This window comes from Pelobates fuscus, chromosome 9 (assembly GCF_036172605.1).
Source record: "Pelobates fuscus isolate aPelFus1 chromosome 9, aPelFus1.pri, whole genome shotgun sequence".
In the NCBI taxonomy this organism is placed as follows: Eukaryota; Metazoa; Chordata; class Amphibia; order Anura; family Pelobatidae; genus Pelobates; species Pelobates fuscus.
The window spans coordinates 27,672,535-27,695,088 of record NC_086325.1 but is presented as its reverse complement, the minus strand read 5'-3'; the positions used below and the strand labels follow the sequence as shown (position 1 = coordinate 27,695,088).

Below are 22,554 nucleotides of genomic sequence, written 5' to 3'. Positions count from 1 at the left end.
TGCTTTTGCACAGGTGTGCTGGGGGCCTTGTGAGTGGGTTGATTCACAGAATATATAAAGAACTTGTGGACTTACCTTAGCTTAGACATTCTATGACCTGTCAAAGGTTTCTCGTATGAAATGTTTATGACGTTTAGTATTTTGAAAATATTTTTATTAATTTAAATTTGTAGGAGGAATCACAGACACGAAAAGGTAAATGGGGGTAAATCAAAGCAAATTGCAACATTCAGTAAAATATTAAATACATCAAAAATGAAAATAAATATCTCTCCTAAATTTTTAGACACATCCAGTAAAAGGGTTTCGAACGAGGAAAAACATGGTTTTTAAATGAGATCATGGGGACTGGATTAGTTTGGGAGATCTGCTTAACAATACTACATAGTTCATATCCGACTCGTCAAAGAAGAAATTAAACTTTATCTGGTAGTAGTGCGGTCCTTGACGTTCAGCATGGAGGGATAGTAGTTAAAGAGCTTTAGTGTGTAATCTTCGGCAGAATTGCTAGGTTAGTATCCACTAGGCATAAGGGTGAAGGAAAGGACGACAGGTGTAATAATTTGTAGCAAGGGTATTCAAAAGGTTTACAAGGTTTTCATTAAAGTGGCAATTATTGGGAAAACAAATAGAATTTCACAATTTAAAGGCCAAGATACCTAACCTGGAATCAAAGTCGACAGATATTATCAATTTGGCAACTGTGGCTTTAAATTTAGAAATTCACTCGGAATTTGTCACAATTCTCATTTTAGCAAATATCCCTGTTTGAGTAAAGAAAAAGAAAGGTTGCGCCAAAAGATAAATAAATTGCTGCCTGTTCATTATATTATTAGCGCTAACCTTACACCTTTTTTCATCCCTGTTTGAGTGTTTTAGATGCAAAGTGTATGGGAGTGCAAAAATGTGTCTGTAAGTGGGGGCTCTGGGATAGTGTATGATCTATTACATGTATGAGCTATAATGCTGGCAAAGCATCAGGGGAGATGTAGTCCACAGCATCTGGAGTGCCGAGAGTACAACTATTTGGGATAGAATTGCTATTACCTTCTGCGTTATTGCAGCAAGAATGGAAAAAACAGCAGATGGGCTATGAGCATGAGAAAATGGGAGGTTTATTTTTAATTTGCATACAAAAACAATCCAAACATAGGAGGTGAACACATTAAAGGGACACTACAGGCACATGTTGTAAAACCAGATGTAAAAGTTAAATATAAATCAGTGTATAAAATGTGCGCTTTTAATAACAGACAACTTCTATGCCTCACCAGTGGGTTGACGTTACATTAGCGACGTAATCAAAGTTAGTTGGGTGATATCGCTCAGTTTAGCTCCCTGTGAAGAAATTTTTTTAAAAAATGGCATGTACCATAGAGCAATGGCATAGCTAAAATAAAATTAAAAATCCACATACTGCTAACAAAAAAGAAAACCGTTCCTCTTATGCGAGATCCTCTTTTGAAATGTAAAGATTTAGCTTGCTCTCCTGTAGAAGGCGGTCCTTGGATCGAGTATATTTTTGGGCATCCTGAGTGCTAATTACTGGAGCAGATGTAGGGACTACAGGTGGAGGGAGGACACCTAAAAAGTACACACTAAAGAGTGTCCAGTCTCCTAGGCCCATCCCCAAGACCTCTTTTATCTCACTGTTATCACTGTAGACAAGGGCTCTCCCATTAAGATTGTGCGACTTTATTAGGTCTCGATACCGCGTAAGATTCTTATCCGAAAAACCAAGCTTCTTCATCTAAAAGAGAAGAAAGAATGTTAGAATATTCAATAAGGATTCAATAGGATATGCATGAATGCTCTTTAAAATGCATGTTTGGATCCAAAGGAAGGATATGATAAAGGATCAAGAGAGCAGTGGGTTGAAATAGGTCTAAATGAGTATATATTATATCTGAAAGTTACAGAATGGGAGTTAGCCTATGAGAAAAACAAACATAGCTCTGAACTCCTTTAGAACGGAGGTAATTGTACAAGTTCTGAATCAAAATAAAACTGTTCAACCGTAATTCACCTCTTCATATTAAGTGAACCCACACTTGTACATATTTTTGTTCAGGAGAAACAGGGCTTTCATTTCACATCAAATATTCATATATGAAACAACTTAATATGAATAAAAAAATAAAAATAAATGAGAAAGTAAGAAATTGTTTTACATGGCATTTTAACTGTGAATGTCAATACTGTTAGATTGTACTGCAATAAAACATATGTTTTCAGCGATGTCTCACAAATATGATGGTAGCCCCCATGTACAGGTTTTATGGGGGTTTAAAAAGTTACAGGGTCACATCTAGGACTTTCCCCTTTTCAGTTTTTGCGCATTGAAATTCATAGAAATATATGAATATCCACGTGAAGCAGACAATTGCAGTAGGATATGCAGGTTTTTCAAAAGAAGAAACAGCAAAACCATTAAAATATATAACCTGTATGCTCTATTGGTTAAACATTTTCCAGGATACAGGTCAATATTAAAATCAAATTATGGTGGTCAGATCCAGATGACCATTTACCTTTGATAACATACATTCTTTAACTTAAGCAACTTTTTATAAAAAGCAGAAACATGACCTGAAAATTCCTACACACAAATAATGACACAGAGTGAGACTTACTTCTTCACAGACCTCCGATACACTCATGCTCAACAAAGACAGCATAGTTAGTCTGTTGGATTTCTTGTTCTCCCAAAGGTTGTTACTGCCTCGCAGAAGCTCCATTTTTCTCTTTATTGAATAATCTAAATTGACTGTAGAGGGCAGAAGGAAGTCAACATCTTCCACTTTTAAGTTGTCTCGTAACAGTTGGTGAAAGATCTCTGGATCTCCATCTAGTTCAAGAAGGTTCTTGAGGCTTGACTTTATAGCATCGAGCTCTTCTAAAGACTTCTCAAACACGTCCCACAATGATATATTACTATTTAAGCCGGATTGACTTCCTGGATTTTCAAGACACCTTCTCTGTTGTTCATCTTCAATGCACTGCAGAACCCAGCTCAAACGACATGGCCATTGAGTTACCAAAATAACCCATTTGGCTACCTTCTGAGGATTTATCATATTTCTTGGTACCTTCCTGATCATCAGCCTGATGGTGATTGTGATGGAATTTACAACTCGTCGTAAATGAACAACATTATCAGTTAAGTATTCCTTCATGCTCTCATCAAAGAGGTGTTGGAAAGCTTCCTCTATTAAGGCTTTGGTCTTTGGGCCTTTGTCAGCCAATGAACTGTTGGATGGATTTAAATCATCACAGCTCATATCCCTTAAAGGAACCTCCATGAAACCATATTCATTTTTATTGTTTGACCTGTTCCGAAGAAGCTGGTCTTTCTCATTTGGCACCACCTCAACATTTAATGGCATTTCTCCATCCTCCACGTCACTTGCTATCTCTTGTCTGTTCTCAATGATGTGTCTTAGCACATTTATTTTGGTGCAGCAATCCATTTTTGGGATGGAGAAGGGAAGTGATATAATACGATTTAGAAATTGGTAGCCATTATTGGCAATGCCCTTCAGCACCTGTGAGTTTTCTACACAGTCTACAATGATGCTAGGGTCCACAGCCAGGATGGAAATAAATGGCGCATTTGGGTCAGATAGAAGGATATTCATGGCATTTAGGACACCTACTATTTTATCTGGCATGCATTTATCCAGGTTAGTGATTTCGAGGACCACTCTTATTTTCTGTCTTTGGAAGACCTCCATGAGTTGAATGTAACGAGTTATGATCTTAACTTCTCTTTTGACATCATTCATGAAACCCAATTGTGAACTCATGTCTGTTCGGTTCATCTTTTGCTGCACCTTGCCTTTCTGTGTGACTACGGCATTTCTCATCACTACAATAGCTATTCTAATTGCTCCAGCTGCTGAGATGCCAACCACAGTCGCCCCAACACCTTCGGCAGCTGAAAGGAGATCCCCAGAGAGGTCGCCAACTGGAAAACCAAAAATCATAATCAAAGCACCAACAGTGATACCCACTAAAATGACAAATAATGTAGCCAGCCACAATGGGATGCATAAGAACTTCTTACTAACCCACTCCTGCTGGTACATGCCATCGAAAATTTTTGTTTTCCGACCGACAGCTCTGTAGACACTAATGGGGGCTAGTCCAAAGTAATTCTCTATGCCATCGCAGAGAGTAGTGACCAGCCCGGCCCAAAGCTGGTCGCTCCCTGCAAATTCCCATGCACTAAATCGAATGACGACAAAACGGATGTTTTTCCTTTGTTTGTGCTTTTCGGTGACAACTGGATTGTGAAAAACCAGAAGGAAAAGAAGAGTAAGAAGGTCTTTTCCAGTGGTTTTTCTTGTCTTCAAGCCTGAGTTTAGGACTTCTGCCCTCTCCTTTTTCCATGATTCTTCATACAAATATGCTGGGACAACAGATAGAAAGCAACGTGACAAAATGTTATTTCAAACATTGGAAATGCTTTCATAATGAACATAAAACACATATTAAATGGAATTGGTTTTTTTTTATTTATTCATTATACTTTATATGTTTTTTATTTTTTTATTCTTTATTTTTGTTTGTGCATAAGGTTAACAGGCGAATTAGTACTGCAACAATAGCTGGTACAATCGAGTTTGCATACACTCTTAATCACATGGCATTAATGACATTGCACTTTTTTTTTTTTTTTTAAAGTAGTTATATAGACAAGATAATATCGTACGCTTATAAAGATGAGTGAAAGCAGTATTTGATTCACCGGTATGTTGCACCTATTAGTCACTGTTAGATTAACGGTCATGCTAGGACATTGCTGTCAGGATCGGGACAGGGATCCAACACGCAGAATACAAACAGGAGCTAGGTACGTATACCGGACCTTAGAATGGCCGGACTAACGTAAGGAGAAAGCAAAGAATGGTCAGAGACAAGCCGAGGTCGAGGGAACGAGAGAACAGGTAAGCGAGAGACGAGCCGAGGTCAAAGGACACGAGAGATAAGCAGGAACGAAAGTACAAGCCGAGTCAGAACCAAAGAGACAATAGTAATAAGAGCACTGAGTGACCAGACAAGCTAGAACCACGACAGGGCAATGAACCATTACACACATCCCTATTTTATACCTAGCTCTTTGATTGATGACTCTGCCCCTGCCGAGCCCTGATTCGTTGTTCGGAACTAGATTGACAGGTCGGGACGTGATTGCCGTCATGACGTCGGCTCCTGAGCGCCGCGTCATAAAAGGAAACGGGGCTATCACGGCCGGAGTGTAAACGGTTATGAGAGCTGTGAGGATTGGGTGAATCAGTCCCCCTGAGAGGACGGCCGTTAGAAAGTCTAACCTCCTCCGAGGTAGAGACTTCAGGTACCCTGACAATTGCTTTGCAGATCATAGCTATACACTCTTAATTTTGTGTCTGATTTTGCAGTGTTATGATTTTACATGTATATGATGAACATGGTTACTAATAATGCCACAACCGCACATATCAGCTTAAGTAACAACGGTCACTAATAAGGTCGGCAACTGTGAACAATACATAGTTTGATATTAATGGTACGTTTAACAATTGTGGTGGTCTGCTCTTGTGCTCTGTGTGGGTGATGTTGTGTTCCTCGTGCGTGGTGCCCGCTTAGTGTTGCCCCCTTTGCCGGTTAACTATATACATATGCAGTGAGGCAGGTTCGTCTGTGGACCAGCGTGGAGGGTGGAGGGGGGGGGGGAGATTCACGGAGGGTGTACGTGTAGAAAGAAAAAGGTGTCGGCCAACTGAGGTCCCACGTTGTGCGGCCTCTAGCTTTGTGTCTGTAACACACGACATTTGCATGTAGGATTGCTAAAGTAATTGAGAAGTTAACCTACTAGTTGTCTGCGGAGTCATGTCAGAGAGAGGTTAGTGTCAGCTAGGAGAGTGGGTTACAATATGTGTGCAGCCAATATTACTGTTTTTATCTGGTGGCTTGACACATTATACCATATTATGTGACTAAAATCCAATTTAAAAAAAAAAAATAATAATTAAATTGAGATAAGTGGCCTTAAGTAACCTTGCACAATTTCAAACTACGTTTTTTTTTTCTATATGCTGCTCCTGTGTTGTGTATTAGATATACTTTTTGAGACACAGTGCTTACTTTCGATCTTGTTGAGAAGGATGTCTTTTCTTCTACCCCAGGGAGCATAAAATCCTACTGTCACGGGAGTTGAGGCATTATAGAGTGCTTTAGCCAGAGAGAAGCAGTAGACATCATCTTTGGTCTGAAAACCTTTAAAAAAAAAAAAAAAAGGTAAAATAATCAAACATTAGGGCCAACTAAGACGTAATTACTAAAATGTTAATTATTTAAGAATTACAAGTGAATTTCACGTCTTAGGCCAAAAACAGCCAAACTGAAAGTAGTTTTTCACAAAAAAAATTGTTGGGACACTTCAGACCCCTGAAGCACTTTAGCTAGATGAAAATCTTTATGTGTGAAGAGTGTGTGCTCTTTTTCATTTGGGAAAAAGTGCAGATTTCAACAGAAATAGACCGTGTTATAAGTTAACCTTGTTACACCCCCTGGCTTTTCAAGCAGATGACAGGTCCTGTTACTTCCTGTTAGCTTATTTGCACTGAACTCAAGAGGCAGCAATTGTTTAGAGCACCTGCCTTGAGCTGCATTAGGAAGTCTGCGATTGGACAGTCACATAAAGTCTGGGCGGCGTCAGAAGAGGAGGGCTTACAACAACTGCAGACAAGATATCTTCGGTTTTTGCAAGTTGATTATATATATATATATATCATTCCAAAGTAAAAAAAAAAAAGCATAATTAAATGCATGCACGTTTTCATTTGGGGTATATCTACTAAACAGTGATTTTTTATTTATTTTGTATTTGGAGTGTCCCTTTAAGGGCAAACTAGCTCAAATTGAACTATGTCTCCAGTTTGTCTACTCTGGCCTGGAGTATCCAAATTAGAGTTTGCTGGTTGGGGCAGTCTATCTGTATCCTGAATCTGGCTCGGAGAGAGAGGGCTAGTACTCAGGTAAAGTTTCTGAGTATAGTGCCCTATCTATAATATGTAGTTACACTCCTGTACTACACCCTCTCTGTGTGAGTGGTTTGCGTTACTGAGTGTTTCTTCCTAGCTTGTGTCATAGCAGCAGTGCAGGGTGTGAAAAATAATAAGCAGATTGAAGCCTTTGAAAAGAAAGTGAATTAAAAGGTAAATGAACTTAATGCTGGTCTTAAAAGATCACAGCAATTGTCAAGAGCGTTCAGGGTCCTCCTTTACCAAAAAGAGGCTCCACTAATAAGGATCTGGCCTCACATCCCACAATACCCTGCACAACAAAGGTTTATGGCAAATATCCCAGCCTTAGGAAATACTTGCTATTTTGGTTTCTCCTCCTCCATTGCAATGTGATACCTGGCTACGCCAGGACTGAACTGAATTGTGAGGCCAGTTGCTAAATATTTAACCCCTTCGCGATAGCTCAAGCACCATAATCATGGTCATAAATGCATGGTATATGCCAAAACTATTGTCCTCGAGGGGTTAATACACATTTGAAAGAAAATGGCCATCATCAATTATGTATTCAATTATGTAATTAAGGGAAGAACCGGCTTTATTTAAAGGAACACATACATGTATTTCTGACACTATAGTGGTGAAATCACTATTTAGGTGTCTGCGTCCCCTTGCCTCCCTTTGAAAAGGTATCTTAGTTACCTTTTTTTCCCAGCACCATGCCAGTCTCTGAAAAGGCAGTGTTTACATTGCTCAGCTGGCTGGGACAGACTATAGACACCAGAACTACTGCCTTAGGCTGGTGACTATTGTGTCCTTTACTACCACTAACCCTATTGTTAATCAGTTAGACTGAAGTCTATGCAATAGCGAGCATCCTGTTTTTCCACTACGTAAAATGTCTTTGCGTGTGATACAGCTTTTACACCCAACGTTACAAGTCATGTTAAGCTTAACATCAGCATCTTGTTTGTTATGCTAGTTAGGCAAAGCCTCACTAGCCTGTCCGACCCTCATGCAATATCAGTACACATCCCAAGCAGGGGAATCGGATGACTTCTGATAAGCTACAGCTTTACAGCTAACAAGAGCCATCCTGCAGTCAGAGAACAACGTCCAGCTCCTTATTATGTTAAAAGTTATAGTGTTTACTTTTTATTTGTCTATCCTTTCCTTATGTTTGACTGTAACTACCACTCTTATCTAGTGTGATATCAAGTTCTTATAGCGTGACGGGTTCCAGTGACCTCCTTAGACATGAATGCAAACCATGCTGTTTAGCACTCCTCATGGACTGTGAGCCTCTTGCCTAGCTGACTTTACCCATACCAGAGACAGGTTTATGCTTCTTGACTAGGTTTCTTGCGCTACCCTGACTGGGTTAAATCTTAGCATCACTCATACGTGAGACAAGACTGCATGGCCGGAAAATATTTTCAAACACTTAAGTCTTTGCCATATTATGTACTTATTTAAAGGACAACTATAGGCACCCAGACCACTTCAGCTTAATGAAGTGGTCTGGGTGCCAGGTCCATCTAGGGTTAACCCTGCCTGCTATAAACATAGCAGTTTCAGAGAAACTGCTATGTTTTCATTAGGGTTAATCCAGCCTCTACTGGCTGTCTCATTGATTTTCACAGTGAGAAGATGCCAGCGTCCATAGGAAAGCATTGAGAAATGCTTTCCTATGGACTGACTGCGTGCGTGGCCCTTGCCGCGCATGTGCATTCTGCCGGTAACGTCGGAAGAAGGAGGAGAGTCCCCAGCACTGAGGGAGCCCGTGCTGGAGAAAGGTGAGCATTTAACCCCTTCCTACCCCTAGAGCCCGGCCATAAGGGTGGGGAGGACCTATTAACACTATAGTGCCAGGAAAACAAGTTTGTTTTCCTGGCACTATAGTGGTCCTTTAAGGGTATTTTGCTATAAGTATTACTCACTGTGTGGCATAACTGTTTGATTGTTGTAACTTTAAAGCAGTGCTGAAAACTCAACAACTCGAAACTTGTTACTTTCCCGTGAACAACATGAACCTATTTTAAAGCCAAATCTCAATCATGCAACAAAGCACCACAAAAATAAAGAATTAAAAAAAAACATATTTTTTTAATGCACAGCTTAGTTGCAGGGACACTATAGGCACCCAAACCACTTCAGCTAATTGAAGTGGTCTGGGGGCATATTCTCAGTCACTATAGTCACCTAAATTACTTTAGCTAAATAAAGCAGTTTTAATGTATAGATCATTCCCCTGCAATTTCACTGCTCAATTCACTGTCATTTAGGAGTTAAATCACTTTGTTTCTGTTTCTGCAGCCCTAGCCACACCTCCCCTGGCTATGATTGACAGAGCCTGCATGAAAAAAAAAAAACTGGTTTCACTTTCAAACAGATGTAATTTACCTTAAATAATTGTATCTCAATCTCTAAATTTAATCACATACAGGAGGCTCTTGCAGGGTCTAGCAAGCTATTAACCTAGCAGGGGATAAGAAAATCTTAATTAAACAGAACTTGCAATAAAGAAAGCCTAAATAGGGCTCTCTTTACAGGAAGTGTTTATGGAAGGCTGTGCAAGTCACATGCAGGGAGGTGTGACTAGGGTTCATAAACAAAGGGATTTAACTCCTAAATGGCAGAGGATTGAGCAGTGAGGCTGCAGGGGCATGTTCTATACACCAAAACTGCTTCATTAAGCTAAAGTTGTTCAGGTGACTAGAGTGTCCCTTTAACCCTGCAAAGGTAATTATTGTTGTTTTAAGGAACTGCAATAATTACTTTTTGTGGGTTAACTCCACCTCTTGTTGCTGTGTACCAGAGTGACCAGGATATCCTGCTTCACCCGAAACCCCATAGGCAAGGACTGTAAATTGCTTTCCTATGGGGAAGTACTAACGCGAGGGCGGCCATTGCCGCGCATGAACATTAGGTCTCCCCCACCTGCTGACCTCGGAAGGGTAGGAGCGGAGCAGGAGTGACATAAGCACTAAACTCAGGTAAGTGACAAAAGAGGTTTTTAATCCCTTTTGCACCACAGAGGGGGAAGCTGGGGGGAGGTGGCTAGCCATAGAGGGGCACTTTAGGGTGCTATAGTGCTAGGAAGACAACTTTGTTTTCCTGGCACTAAAGTTTACCTTTAATAAAGACTACGGTAGTTTTGTGCTCCCCAGTGAAATGTCCCCAGCAACTTATCTCATTCCTGATGTTGCAATGATCTTTTTCATTCTTGGTATTGATAATTCCGCTAAACATTATACATGGCTGGAATCTGACCTATGGCTGGGGAGTCGGATGGGCCAGTATAAGCATGTTTCATTTACTTTTATTCTATTTCTTTCTACCCGAGGCTTTGGAAGGAGGCAAGCCAATACTTGACTCACAGAGTCTCTTTTCAGACATTAGTGATATACATTATAATAGCTTGTTCACCGTACATGTGCCAGGCAGACACTTAGAGCGAATACAGCATTTGTAACAATCATGGCATCATGTATAAATATATATTTTTAAAAATCTATACATGTTTATATTTCTTACGTCAATTAAATTTTTTAAAGCAAACTGCACAACTCTCCTGGATTCAGTGTGACAGTCCCTATCCTGTTGTTCTCTGGGGTCCTGCTTCTTGAGACAGCAGGCGGAAATCCACCCATAAGCACATCATTAGGCACGCAGTGTGAAATGAACTCAGTACTTTTATAGCCAACGTTTCAGAAGTTCACTGCGCATACGCTGAGAGGTTGGGTCATTAAAGATGGGAAAAAAATAGAAATATAGAAATATACTACACAGTGCCAACACCCAGTCCAACGCATTTTACAACTTCAGCATTTTATCAGAAATGTAACTTTATTGAATGCAGCCCTGAAGAATGCATATTTTATAAGAAATCACTGATCAGACTGCAAAATAGTAACCCAGTTTGTGACTATCCGATGCAAAGGGTATTTTGGGTCTTTTCACTTAACGGAGAATTGTGTAAAATTGACACAGGAATTTGAGAATTTATCACTTTGCCTATTTTAACACTTGCATCTCTTGTCGGTTCTCTCCAATATGCAGTTTAGAGAATAACCTTGCATGGTGTTATTTTGTATTCCTGTAAACGATTAACCTTATATTACAATCGTGCTGAATTTTACAGAAATGACAAATACAATATTCCGGCCTAATTCCTGTTCTAATCGCATACATTATCTTAGCACATATTTGCACAGTAAACTGGAAAGATGACAGACACATTATAACCTTTGAGAACACAGTGCTAGATTTTTCAGGAACTTAGCAACATAGGCAGTTGCAAACAAGCATCAATAACAGCTAGCCCATCTGTTCCCTTCTGCGTCCACCAACGTTGACCACATTCTATTTTGAAGACATGTTGTATTTAAAATGTTACTTCCTAATTCAGCTCTAGCGAAAACTACGCATCTATTCATTAAAATGTGAATGATAAACTGAAATTGTACTTAAAAATAAATAAATAAATATATATATATACATTTGTTATTCAGTTTTTAAAATGTTAAACCACCCACTTTCAAGTTGATTTAAATCATGTTTTTTTTTTGTTTTTGTTTTTTTTTTCAATTCTTTATTTTTGTTGTGCGGGTGGGTACATGGTTTCGTCAGACGCCACAACAGCGTATTGCAGGATTTATACATTGTAGACAGTGACATAGATATTCGCACATTTTTGTTTCTTTTGTTATCCAACATAACTATACGTTTGCATTACCATATTAAAAGTAGGAATAAAAATTATACAGCGAACAGTCGCGGATCTCAATTGCAGGTATCATTTGTGTAAAACAGTTGCGCAGAACGTTACGCATAACATTAACATATAACGAGTGTATAAAACGTTTGCATGTATTAGTTGCAGAGAACTGTTGCATGGAATGTAGCCTGAAATAGCTGCACATATCGTTTGCGTAGGGTAGTTGCACAGGATATCTGCACACTCCAATTGCACCGCCCATGCGCACCCAACATCTGCATATTACGTTTGCATAGAGTGTTTGCATACTATATCTGCCCCCTTCAGTCTCGCCTGACGGTTGTATACTGTATCTGCGTAAATAATTGCACCCACCATTTGCTCCCTACAGTCGCATATAACAATGGTACAAAACTTTAGCAAAAAATAGTTGCAGACATCGATCGTGTAGAATGGTCGCTTGGAACAGTTGCATATACTAATGGCATAGACTGTGTACACAATACTTGCAAATAGCTATTGCATATAATGTTTGCATAAATATCAGCACACATAGGATGCATAGGACGCTTGCATAAAACAGTGGCATACAGTGGTTGTACGGACCGTTGGCTCTTAGTGTTCGCCTACAGTTACAGTATAGACCCTTTACTTGTATTATCTGCACAACAACCAAGGTGGTCTATTGTCGCTAAGGGAAGCGGAAACCAACTTAAGTGTATTCAATTAGGGGTAGACTGCCAGTGGTTAGCCATTGTTTTTGTTTTTATTATAGCCTCTGTGTAGCGTTTCTTACCTTGTCCGGGGGCCGGCCGAGGTACTCTGTTCGCACGTCACGAGCACGCTCTTAAAGGGGAAGTGGGAGCCGAAAATCAAAACGGTCTCCCATTGGCCCCTGTCACCCCACACTCCCCATACTCTCACATTTTGGGGGCGTGGATATGAAAGGGGCCAATCAAGAATAAGTTGAAGGTATTTAAACTTACCTCTCCCTTTACTCCCTGCCCTATCGTGGTTTCTGTTTCAGTTCCCTTTAGGGCTTGTTGTGTTCAGTTGTGTTCCTTCGTATTGACCTTGGCTTTGTTTCTGACTACGTTATCTCTTTATCCTTATCTGTTCTGTTTGCCGGCTTGCTGTTTACTGTGTACCAGACCCCAGCTAGTCCTAGTTTACGCTGTCTCTCTGTGCCCTTGACCTCGGATCGTTCCTGACTCTGTCTCCTCTCATATACGTCGAGTCCGGCCATTCTAAGGTCCAGTAGATGTATCTCCCTTCTGTGTTGTCTTTTGTCGAGTTGAATCCTGCGAGTTGGGATATATTTTCGTTACACTCTGCTCATGGGCGTAGGAACCGGGGTGGATGGGGGGACGCATCCCCCCCAGCAAATCATGCGGGGGGGACAGGTTATGGGGAAATCCCCCCCAGCTCCGCCGGCCCCCCTCATGCTGCAGTCGCCCGAGCTCTCTGTAGAGAGCCTCAGGCGGCTGCAGCTTTGCCCGGGCTGGTGCGTCCATGAGGGCGCACCGCCCGGGCGCAGCATGAGGAGAGGGGCTGACCGGAGGTAAGCGCTCAGCATTCAGCGCTCCCTCCTGTCACTCCCTCACTGTAGCGTGGCCGAGCCCTGTATGGTCCGCGGGTACAGGGGTTCCTGCTGTCCTCTTCAGCCACTGTGAGTGAAAGTTAATGTGAGATCATATTACTGACCTCCATGGGTAACACCCTGAGTTTAACACCATTATAAATTAAATATACGTTAAAACGATGGGTCATTAGACTACAGCAGTGAGATGGCTCCTGGCAACATGATTGCGATTATTGAATGAAAAATTATATATTTTTTCACATTTTGAGGCAAAGCTAAAACTCACTTCATATAATTATTATTACTAATTTTTTTTTTATTGCAATCCTTTAGATTAATAATGGAAACAGACGTGAAAAGGTTTGAACTTGCTGGGCTTTTTTTTTTTTTTTAGACCATATTACTATGTTTGTTGTGAGTGCAGTTAAATAGAAGCTCTAACTCGGGGTAAGAACTATTGACCACCTGAGGGACTGGCAATAAACATGTCATGCAACTCCCATCATCCTCAGCCACTCAGCAGTGAGTAGGGAGACATGCAGCTAGACAGACAAGTTTACATTACAGATGGGAGGGAGGGAGGGGCAGGTAATTACTGAGATAAGATAGGATTCGAGCTCTGTGTTCTAAAAAACTTTGTATCAGAGGGCTCAGGATGGGGGACTGAAAGAGGAAGGTGGGGACTGAAAGAGGAAGGTGGGGACTGAGGAAGCGGGGCAATAACAAGCAGGAGAGGTAGGTAGGTGGAGGCTCAGCAGAAAAGGAGAAGGGTACTTACCTGGACACACCATGTCACCATCAGTTCCCTAGCAGGGGCCTTTCACCTGTGGGGAGGATCACATCATGTCCTGGTTAATGACACCTCTGCACAATATAAGGACTTTGAAATACTACAGTATGTCTCCCTCCCCTCCCCATGCCCCTTCCTCCTCCCCACTTGTATTCTGTTCCATTCTGTCACTCCTCTCCAGGTGTTACAGTTACCTGTCCATAGTAACCTTTCTATGTCCTGCACAAACACAATGCAGCTCACCTGAACCAAGTACTCTGTTAAACTCTGCTCCTCCACATAGCTGGTGGTCACTACATTCTCCATGCTCATCCAGCCTCTGTAGCTGAGCATTATGGGAAATGTAGTTCCCAAATACTTGGAGTGCCAAGCTTAGCCATCACTGCTAGGAATATTGCATAATATACAGATGGTAGGGGCTATGAGGGCCGTATGAAGTAAGATACACACAGATAAATAAGGCTCATATTTGTGTACTCCATTTAGCGTTTTAATATGTTATTTTGATGCAATATTATGTTAGTCTAGGTACCACTCTCATAGGGTCTTTGCGGGCTGAAGCCCCAGATGTGGGACTCTTTATTCCAGGTCTCTACAGTTGGTGGAGATGGCAGAAGGATGTAAGTGTTTTTATTTTTTTGTTATTAAATTCAATATTACATCAAGAGATATTACTAAAAGAAAGATCAATAGTAAAACGCTCCATCGGGCTACATAAGGGGTGCCCCAAGGTGACAGTCATGAGAGGGTGCGGTAGAAAAGAACTTTGGTGCCCACTCCTCTGTTAGTGTAAGAGCCAAAAAGTTTTTTGGGGGTCTCAAGCCCTTGATGTTTCTGGAACCTAGCAACGCCCTTGTTATGTACCAATGGGAACCCAAAACACTGCTCTCTGCTCCTTGCACTACCTAGGGGCTTTGCAGACCAGTTTTTTTTTTATTTTTATTTTTTTATTCTTTATTTTGTTGTGCAGGTGTTTACATATCGATTTAATGACGCCACAACAGCGTAAACTTTGACATTGTAGTAAGAACAGTGGCATGCAAGGCAATGCACATTTTTATAGTATTATTGAGCTTAAACAATCTAACACGTTACAGTAAATAATATAAAATTAACAGTACATTGAGGCTAGAGTAAATTAACAGTTGGCACATTCTGCAATGGCATCTGGGGAGTTAATACTGCTAGGGTCTGAGATATAAGCCTGAGGTCAGTGCTGCAACTTAGGGTAACACCTGAGGCTCTCTGTAGCATTATTCTATTCAGTGTGGTATGGTGCTGCAGGAAATCTATACCGAATAAAGACAGTTTATATTAGATAGGCAGGAGACTTATGCAGGCTAGATTTCATGCCTGACCATTAGGTGCCATCAGCGTTGCATGGATATTTAACTGAAACGAGAACATTGTACCAACAAACCAGGGTTGATGCGCATCAGCCAAATATAGTACGTAAAATAAATGCAAGGTAATAGCTGGTTAGTGAGTATAAGAGTATCACGCTTTACAGAGTTTATGTTGAAATGCTTGAGTGTACCGCTGGGTAGATAAACAGGTTAGTTAATGCATACAGGATTTAACAGGGCTCTCTGGTGCCTGAGAGCAGGTATCATAGCATCTATTGTTGGCTGTCAGCCTACCCCGCTAGGAGGCTCAGGGGGTGAGTCTCTCGCCATGATAGTCCCGGTGCCGTGTCTTTTTGTCTCCTGGAGCCGTGTGGGTTGTTGCTGAGGTGCCCGCTGGGGTCCCTTTGTACAGGGGATGGGGCATCGCAGTGCCGCCGCAGGTAGGGTGCAGTCTGGAGTTTCTCTCCAATCCATTGCCGTTGCTGTCATCGTGGGACGACCCTGGCTAATGGTGCCTGTGACTTTTCGGGGAGGAGAGCGACCCGGAGTGTTGGTGCGGCAGTAATGTTTCCTGCGGTTTCCATTTGATCGGTGAGTGCGGGGTTTTGCGGGGTTTTGACTCTCTGCCCCGTGGAGCCCGTGTTGGGAGTTGTTAGAGCTTTTGTGCGGACCGGTCTCTGCTTAGGCCTACACTCCTCCCGGCTTTTCATCGTTCCGTTCCCCTTCTGGGGCTGAGGTGGTCGTGCAGCTGTTCTCCGCTCCAGAGAGGCCCAGAAACGGCCGAACGGGGCATCTAGCCTCTTCAAAGATTGCTTGACGATATCAGGGTAGGCTCCTGTTTTGGGTTCATCGCCATGAGGTGGGAGTGCAGCCGCCATCTTGGCAGGGAGAGCTGCGTTTCAAATAGGTGCCGACCCAGGGGCCCTGCCACTCTGTGCATCTTGTGACTGGCCAGCGGGGACCGGGATAACCCTCACCGGTCCAAGGGGGGGGCAGCGGGTCTGCAATTGCCCCCTACAGGAGCTGTGTCGCATGCAGAGCGGGAGAGCGGCCGTCCTTCCTGCCCGGGCAACGTTCCAGGCCCCGACGGAACCCTCGACCAGAGATTGATCCGGGAGGGAGGCAAGAGGGTCAGGGTGCCCCGGCTGGCTCCTGCTTAAGGTGCGCTGCATCGTCAGTCGTTTTGGCTTACTGGAACGCCTTTCTTTAGCTTACTTCTCCGTTTGGCTGCGGAGCTCCCTTGAAACGCGTCCAGCCGCCATGAAGCTCAGGCTCCGCCCCCTGCAGACCCCCTGCAGACCTAGTATCAAATTCAGATTAATCCTCCATTTTTAGGGAAATACATTGCCAGAAGGAGATCTTGCTGAAGAGGAGTATCACTTGCTGGAATTCAATGACTCACTGTGGAGTATATGCAACATTCTTGAACCGTGCTTGCAGGTCATATACAAGTTATTGCTTCATAAACACTAGTGTGACAATTATAATGATGATCACTGTCAAACATTTAAATACGAACAACTTTGAATGTCTTCCAGAACGTAAGGTTTTCATTCTGATTTATTCAAATGAGCGGTGGGAGGGGACCCTAAATGACTAGGGGCGACGGGTGGGGGCTAAGTGTAAACCCCCCAGGTGACTGGGGGTCCCCAAGCCCCTAGTCACCCCTCCTCCCCCCCAATTTTTTTTTAATAAAGACCTACCCCCTTCACCCTAAAAATAGTGAGGTGGGAACAACAAAACTAAATACCTGTGAATAAAAAATAACTTACCATTTGACGTCTTCTTTCTTCTAAAATCTTATTTTTTCAGCCCCCAAAAAAGGCCAAATAAAAATCCATAATACCTGTCGTAACGGTTAAAATAAAAAAAAACCAGAGAAAAAAAAAAAAAAAACGACGCTAAAAAAGTAATCCATCTTCATCCAGCGAGGGCACCGCACAGACGGAGTTCTGCAGCCAACCAATCAGAGTGCTCTGAGAGGTAAATGAAGAGATTGACAGGTAAGTCTTTACATTTACTTGTCACAGCACTCTGGTTGGCTTGAAACCCAACCAATCAGAGTGCTCTGTGTCATTTTACACAGCATGGGAGAGTTCTTTGGAATTTTCCCATGCTGTGTAATTTGGCTCATGGTTGCTTTTCAAATTGGCCGCCGCTCATGGATGGGGGCGGGGGGGGAACAATAGGTCTCCCCTCCATTTTCATTTAGGGCCCCCACCCGCCACTCATGGGTGGGGGCCAGCAGGAGGACCATAGGTTCCCCCCTATTTTCATTTAGGGCCCCCAGCCGCCCATGGGTGGGGGCCGGTGGGAGGGGACAATACATCCCCCCATTATCATTTAGGGCCCCCACTTGCTGCTTATGGGTGAGGACCGGGGGGACGCTAGGTCCCCCATTCAGTTTAATAGCCCCCACTCGGGTGGGGGTTTGGGAGGGGGATAATAGGGGGCTTTTTTTTTTTACAACAGTGAGCAGCTGCAGGCTGCTTACTGCTTAATAGACATGCCCCTACTCGTGATATAGCGAGTAGGGGCAGAATTTACTACTACTAAGTAATCTTTACTTAGTATTAGTTAATTTGGCTGAAAGACGCAAGATGCAGCTGCGGCACAAATAGATCTGAATTTCATTCATTCCTATTGAAATTCCGATCCGAACAAAGTCCCGAATTGCGTCCTAACACGAATGGAGAACCTGTTCTCATTCTGTTAGGACAAAATTCTGTGGTTTCACCAGCGTTCTGTCTAAGTGACAGGACGTTCGGGAATACTGACAGAAAGCATTGCGAGATCACGGAGGAAAGGTAAGAATTGTGGGAAAATTTCTCTGACCACAGAAAACGGAGCACACTTTATAGAAAGGTTAAGTGAGCACCATGATTGGCCGAGCTACTTCCTGGTTTAGTAATAGCTCACTGCAGAAGCAGAAAAGGTTAAACTTAATGGTAATTAGTCTTCTATTTCTTCTATTTCTTTGTAAATAGCCACAACGAAAGTGATAAAAGCACAAATCTTTTTACCTTTTTTTAATTATTTTTATTTTATTGCTTTTGAATTTATATATTTGCATTATCGATATGACTCATTGAATAAGGAATGGTTGATAATTTAATGAGAATAAACCTAACTGCAATAATGGCACATTTTAAAATATGAATGAATCTACCTCCCATTACTCTTTGCGTTCAGTGACTGCTGTCTTGAGAAAGGGGTCACAGTGTTTTGGTTTGAGCTTGATGGAACTGGAACGTAGTAACTGACCTAGGCAGGAGGAAGCTAGAGGTATGTTGCTTTGCTTGCTGTTCTGAAATCCTTCCCACGCACACGGTGGGAGTTAAAAGAAGGTGGTAATGTAAACTTCTCTCCAGGTACCAAGATTTGTGTATTTCATGGGTTATTTGTAAAGTAATACATAGGGTGCGGTTTTGCAGGCTTTGAGCATCTCTTTGTTTACACTCAGGCTTAGAAAAACCTAAATTTATCAAAAGTCACATGTATGGCTTCTGGCAATTAGTCACACTGGAGGGGAGGGGGTACTCAAGGTAATTAACAATATTTGGATTTTACATGATAAAAATTTACATACACATGCTGCATGGTGCTGTCTAAATATGGTCGTGTAATACCCAGAACCCTCAGCAAAGCAAGCATGTATGGAAATGTCTCTGGATAAGGCTTTCAAGTCCAAGTCTGGACCACCCTGCGTTCTGGACATCCATGAGGTATGGGAGGATTTTCTCTAGTTAATGGGGATCCTAATTATAACATCACATCCAATGCCTACATCCATTGCTCACAATGCAGTCAGTGAGGGTACGGAGGGCGTCTCGTTACTAATTCCCTCTAGTTAACCACGGATGTCCAGCTGATAGGCAGCTTAAGTTTTGGGGTCAATTTACAGTTTTGATCCTCTCTAGCCACTATTGTTACCCTACTGATTGAGCACCCCTACTTCTCCACTACCAATGCTCCATCCGATCATAGTCATTGGATGGATTCCAGGAGCTGGAAATGGATTTAAACAGGTTGATAAATAGCCCTGAATGTTTTTAGACAAGTATATATAATTATGTTAGGATACGTACAAATCCTTAAAATTCAGCGTACCCCATGCACATTTGATTTTCTTTCTCAGATCTTTCTGTTTTCTTACCTTTAAAACACTATTTACAAAATCCTCTCTTAGGTTCCTGCAGATTCCTACTCATACTGCTTTAACTAAACTAAGTATGGACCTTAATGTGATATCATTCCAGGCAGTCCCACCCTGCAAATAATCTCATTTGTACTCAGGGAGGTTTTATTATTGTAAGATTATATCTCACCCACTGAGGGCAACCTTGTCACTGGAATGCATTTCTGATGAGTCTCTGTTCCGTAGGTTGCTCTCTCATTGATATGCTCTGCCGTATAAATAGACAGCAGGCTCTCTCATTGAAGGGCAGCCTCTTCTATTATAGTGCAGTCTAAATTAACTGGAGAGAACTTTCTTCCATTAGATTGCATCAAATGAATTGTTACAGGACAATTCAGGGTTAATTTACTAAAGTGAGGATTGCTGAGAATTCAAAGTGAATTTCAAACGTAAGGTCAAAATAGCCAAACTGAGCACAGAATTGACTTGAAGAATTATTCTAAATCCGTTATTTTATCCTAGTTGTTTACATGTACCTTGAATAAATGTTTAATTCCTGGTAATTCTCACATTACTTTTTTGCAATTGGTTGCCAGCTAGTCTCATTAATTGGAGGGCAATGCCTTTTATGAATCTGCAATGTAACTGATTGAAGGGAAGTGCTTTCTGATCGAAGGCATTAGGATTCATCATTCATTGGAGAACCAACTCAATCATTGAACGGCAGCCTTCTTCATTGAAAGACCATTTCACTCATTAAAGGGTAGCATCAATCATTTGAGAACCTTTCACTGTATTGAAGGGCAGCCTCATTAATTGGAGGACCATCTCACTCATTGAAGGGCAGCCTCATTCATTGAAAGACCATCTCACTCATTGAAGGGCAGTCTCATTCATTGGACGACTATTTTACTCATTGAGGGGCAGCATCATTTCACTAATTGAAGGGCAATCTGATTCACTGAAGGACCATTTCAGTCATTAAAGGGCAGTTTCACTCACTGAAGGGCCATCTCAGTCATTGAAGGGCAGTTTAGTTCACTGAAGGCCGACCTCACTCATTGAAGGGCAGCCTCATTAATTGGAGGACCATTTTATTTATTGAAGGGCAGTCTCTTTCATTGGAAGACCATCACAATCATTGAAGTGCAGTCTCATTTATTGGAAGACCATCTCAATTATTGAAGGGCAGTCTCATTCATTGGAAGACCATCTCAATTATTGAAGGACAGTCTCATTCATTGGAGAACCATTTTACTAATTGAGGGGCAGCATCATTTCACTAACTGAAGGGCAGTCTGAGTTACTGAAGGACCATTTCAGTCATTTAAGGGCAGTCTCATTCACTGTCATCTCAGTCACTGAAGGGCAGTCTCGTTCACTGAAGGACCATCTCAGTCAATGAAGGGCAGTCTCATTCATGGGAGACCATCTCAGTCATTGAGAGGCAGCATCATTCCTGGCATCCTAGTTCTATCTCTTTAAATTGTAAGCTTGTTTGGGCAAAACTCTCTTTACCTACTGATTCAGTGTGTCATACGTGTTTTATTAGAATTAAATGTTTGTCATGTTTCCTATTGTATAACACTGCAGAATATGTTGGCACTATAGAACTGATTGTAATTCAGTGGAGAGCAGTTCATTCATTTGATTGTCATCTCATACAGTTGGGGAAGCCTCAGTCACTGGAAGCTAATGTCACTTACAGATGAGCAGTCACTGCCTGGAAGGTAATCTCATTCATTGCTGAACAAGCTCACTCACTTGACGGCTATCTAATTGACTGCAAGGCAGGCTATTTCATTTCAGATCAGCAAGTCTTACTCACTGTACAGTAAACTCATTCACTTCAGGACAGGATCACTCGTTTTATGACAATTTCATTGACTTGAGAGTAGGCTCACTCCTTGACGTGTAACTTCATCCACTGCTAATATCCCTCATTAATAATTTCCCTCCATGGTAAGTTTATACAGTTCACAGAAAACCTGTCACACTCAAAAAAATGAAAAACCCATTGACTACACACAGTGCCCCTACAGCTGAAAAGTTTCAAATATATTGATATGCAAACTCCCTTCTCTGTACACACGTAGTGCCCATTATCTCTCAGTCTGTCTGTCTGTCTACCCACCCATTCAGCACAAAAATACCTAGCGAATAGGTGTATGCGGCATTTTTAGCCACTGATATTTAGATTATGTTGTAGAAAAATGTGTGTTGGTAAAATGTACATATACATCAACAACCTGCCATCTGATTATCACACAATATCGTTCCGGTACATAGATAGCACAGTGCATTTATATATCTTACTAACCTGTACCCCAACATTCTAGGATACCCATATTTCAATGTGGTACTCACCTGTCTCTACCAGTCTCACGTTCCATGCAAAGAAACAGGAACTAACTACCTGCCTGTTTGCTATAGGCTTATATATCATATCATAGAAATGAGACAGAGAGTATAGTTAAGTAAACATGGGCCCGGCCTGGACTTTAACCTTGTAGACAAATAGTGTAATAAGTGGTCAAGTAATGACTGAGTATTTTAACAAGTGAGTGTGTAGTTATTTAGATCAGGGGTAGGCAACCTTCGGCACACCAAATGTTGTGAACTACATCTATAATGCTCTAACAACCATAATACTGGCAAAGCATCATGGGAGATGTAGTCCACAACACCTGGAATGCCGTAGATTGCATACCTGTGATCTACATATTGAATACGTACAAATATATAAAATATATATATCCCTTATGATAGGCTTGCCTTGGTCTTTTTCATTTCTAATTCTCTTTAATATTGTATCAAGTGCTGCCTAAATAAAAAATATTAAGGAAAATATGTCCCCATTAGCTATAAAGTGAATTGCATGCCATCAACATTGATCACTTGTTACACGTGTATTCATCTTAATCTCATGGAAATTGTTTAAGTCTGATAACTGGATAATCTAAGGGAGGTC

At 41.6% G+C, this 22,554-nt stretch overlaps 1 protein-coding gene across 2 annotated transcripts; it reads right to left on the bottom strand.

Annotated features, from left to right (window-relative positions):
- Positions 1 to 1,099: 1,099 nt before the first annotated feature.
- Positions 1,100 to 22,024, bottom strand: LOC134572613 (NTPase KAP family P-loop domain-containing protein 1-like). Of its 2 annotated transcripts, XM_063431683.1 has the most exons (5): positions 21,951 to 22,024; positions 14,088 to 14,133; positions 6,127 to 6,258; positions 2,634 to 4,411; positions 1,100 to 1,750 (listed from the first exon to the last, which is right to left on the bottom strand). In XM_063431683.1, exons 2-5 carry the CDS (start codon positions 14,098 to 14,100, stop codon positions 1,445 to 1,447), a joined length of 2,229 nt encoding a protein of 742 aa, XP_063287753.1. In that variant the 5' UTR covers positions 14,101 to 14,133; positions 21,951 to 22,024; the 3' UTR covers positions 1,100 to 1,444. The 2 variants fall into 2 exon arrangements, with proteins under 2 accessions (XP_063287753.1, XP_063287752.1); XM_063431682.1 differs by lacking the exon at positions 21,951 to 22,024 and having other exon boundaries at positions 14,088 to 14,186.
- Between the last annotated feature and the right edge of the window lie 530 nt (positions 22,025 to 22,554).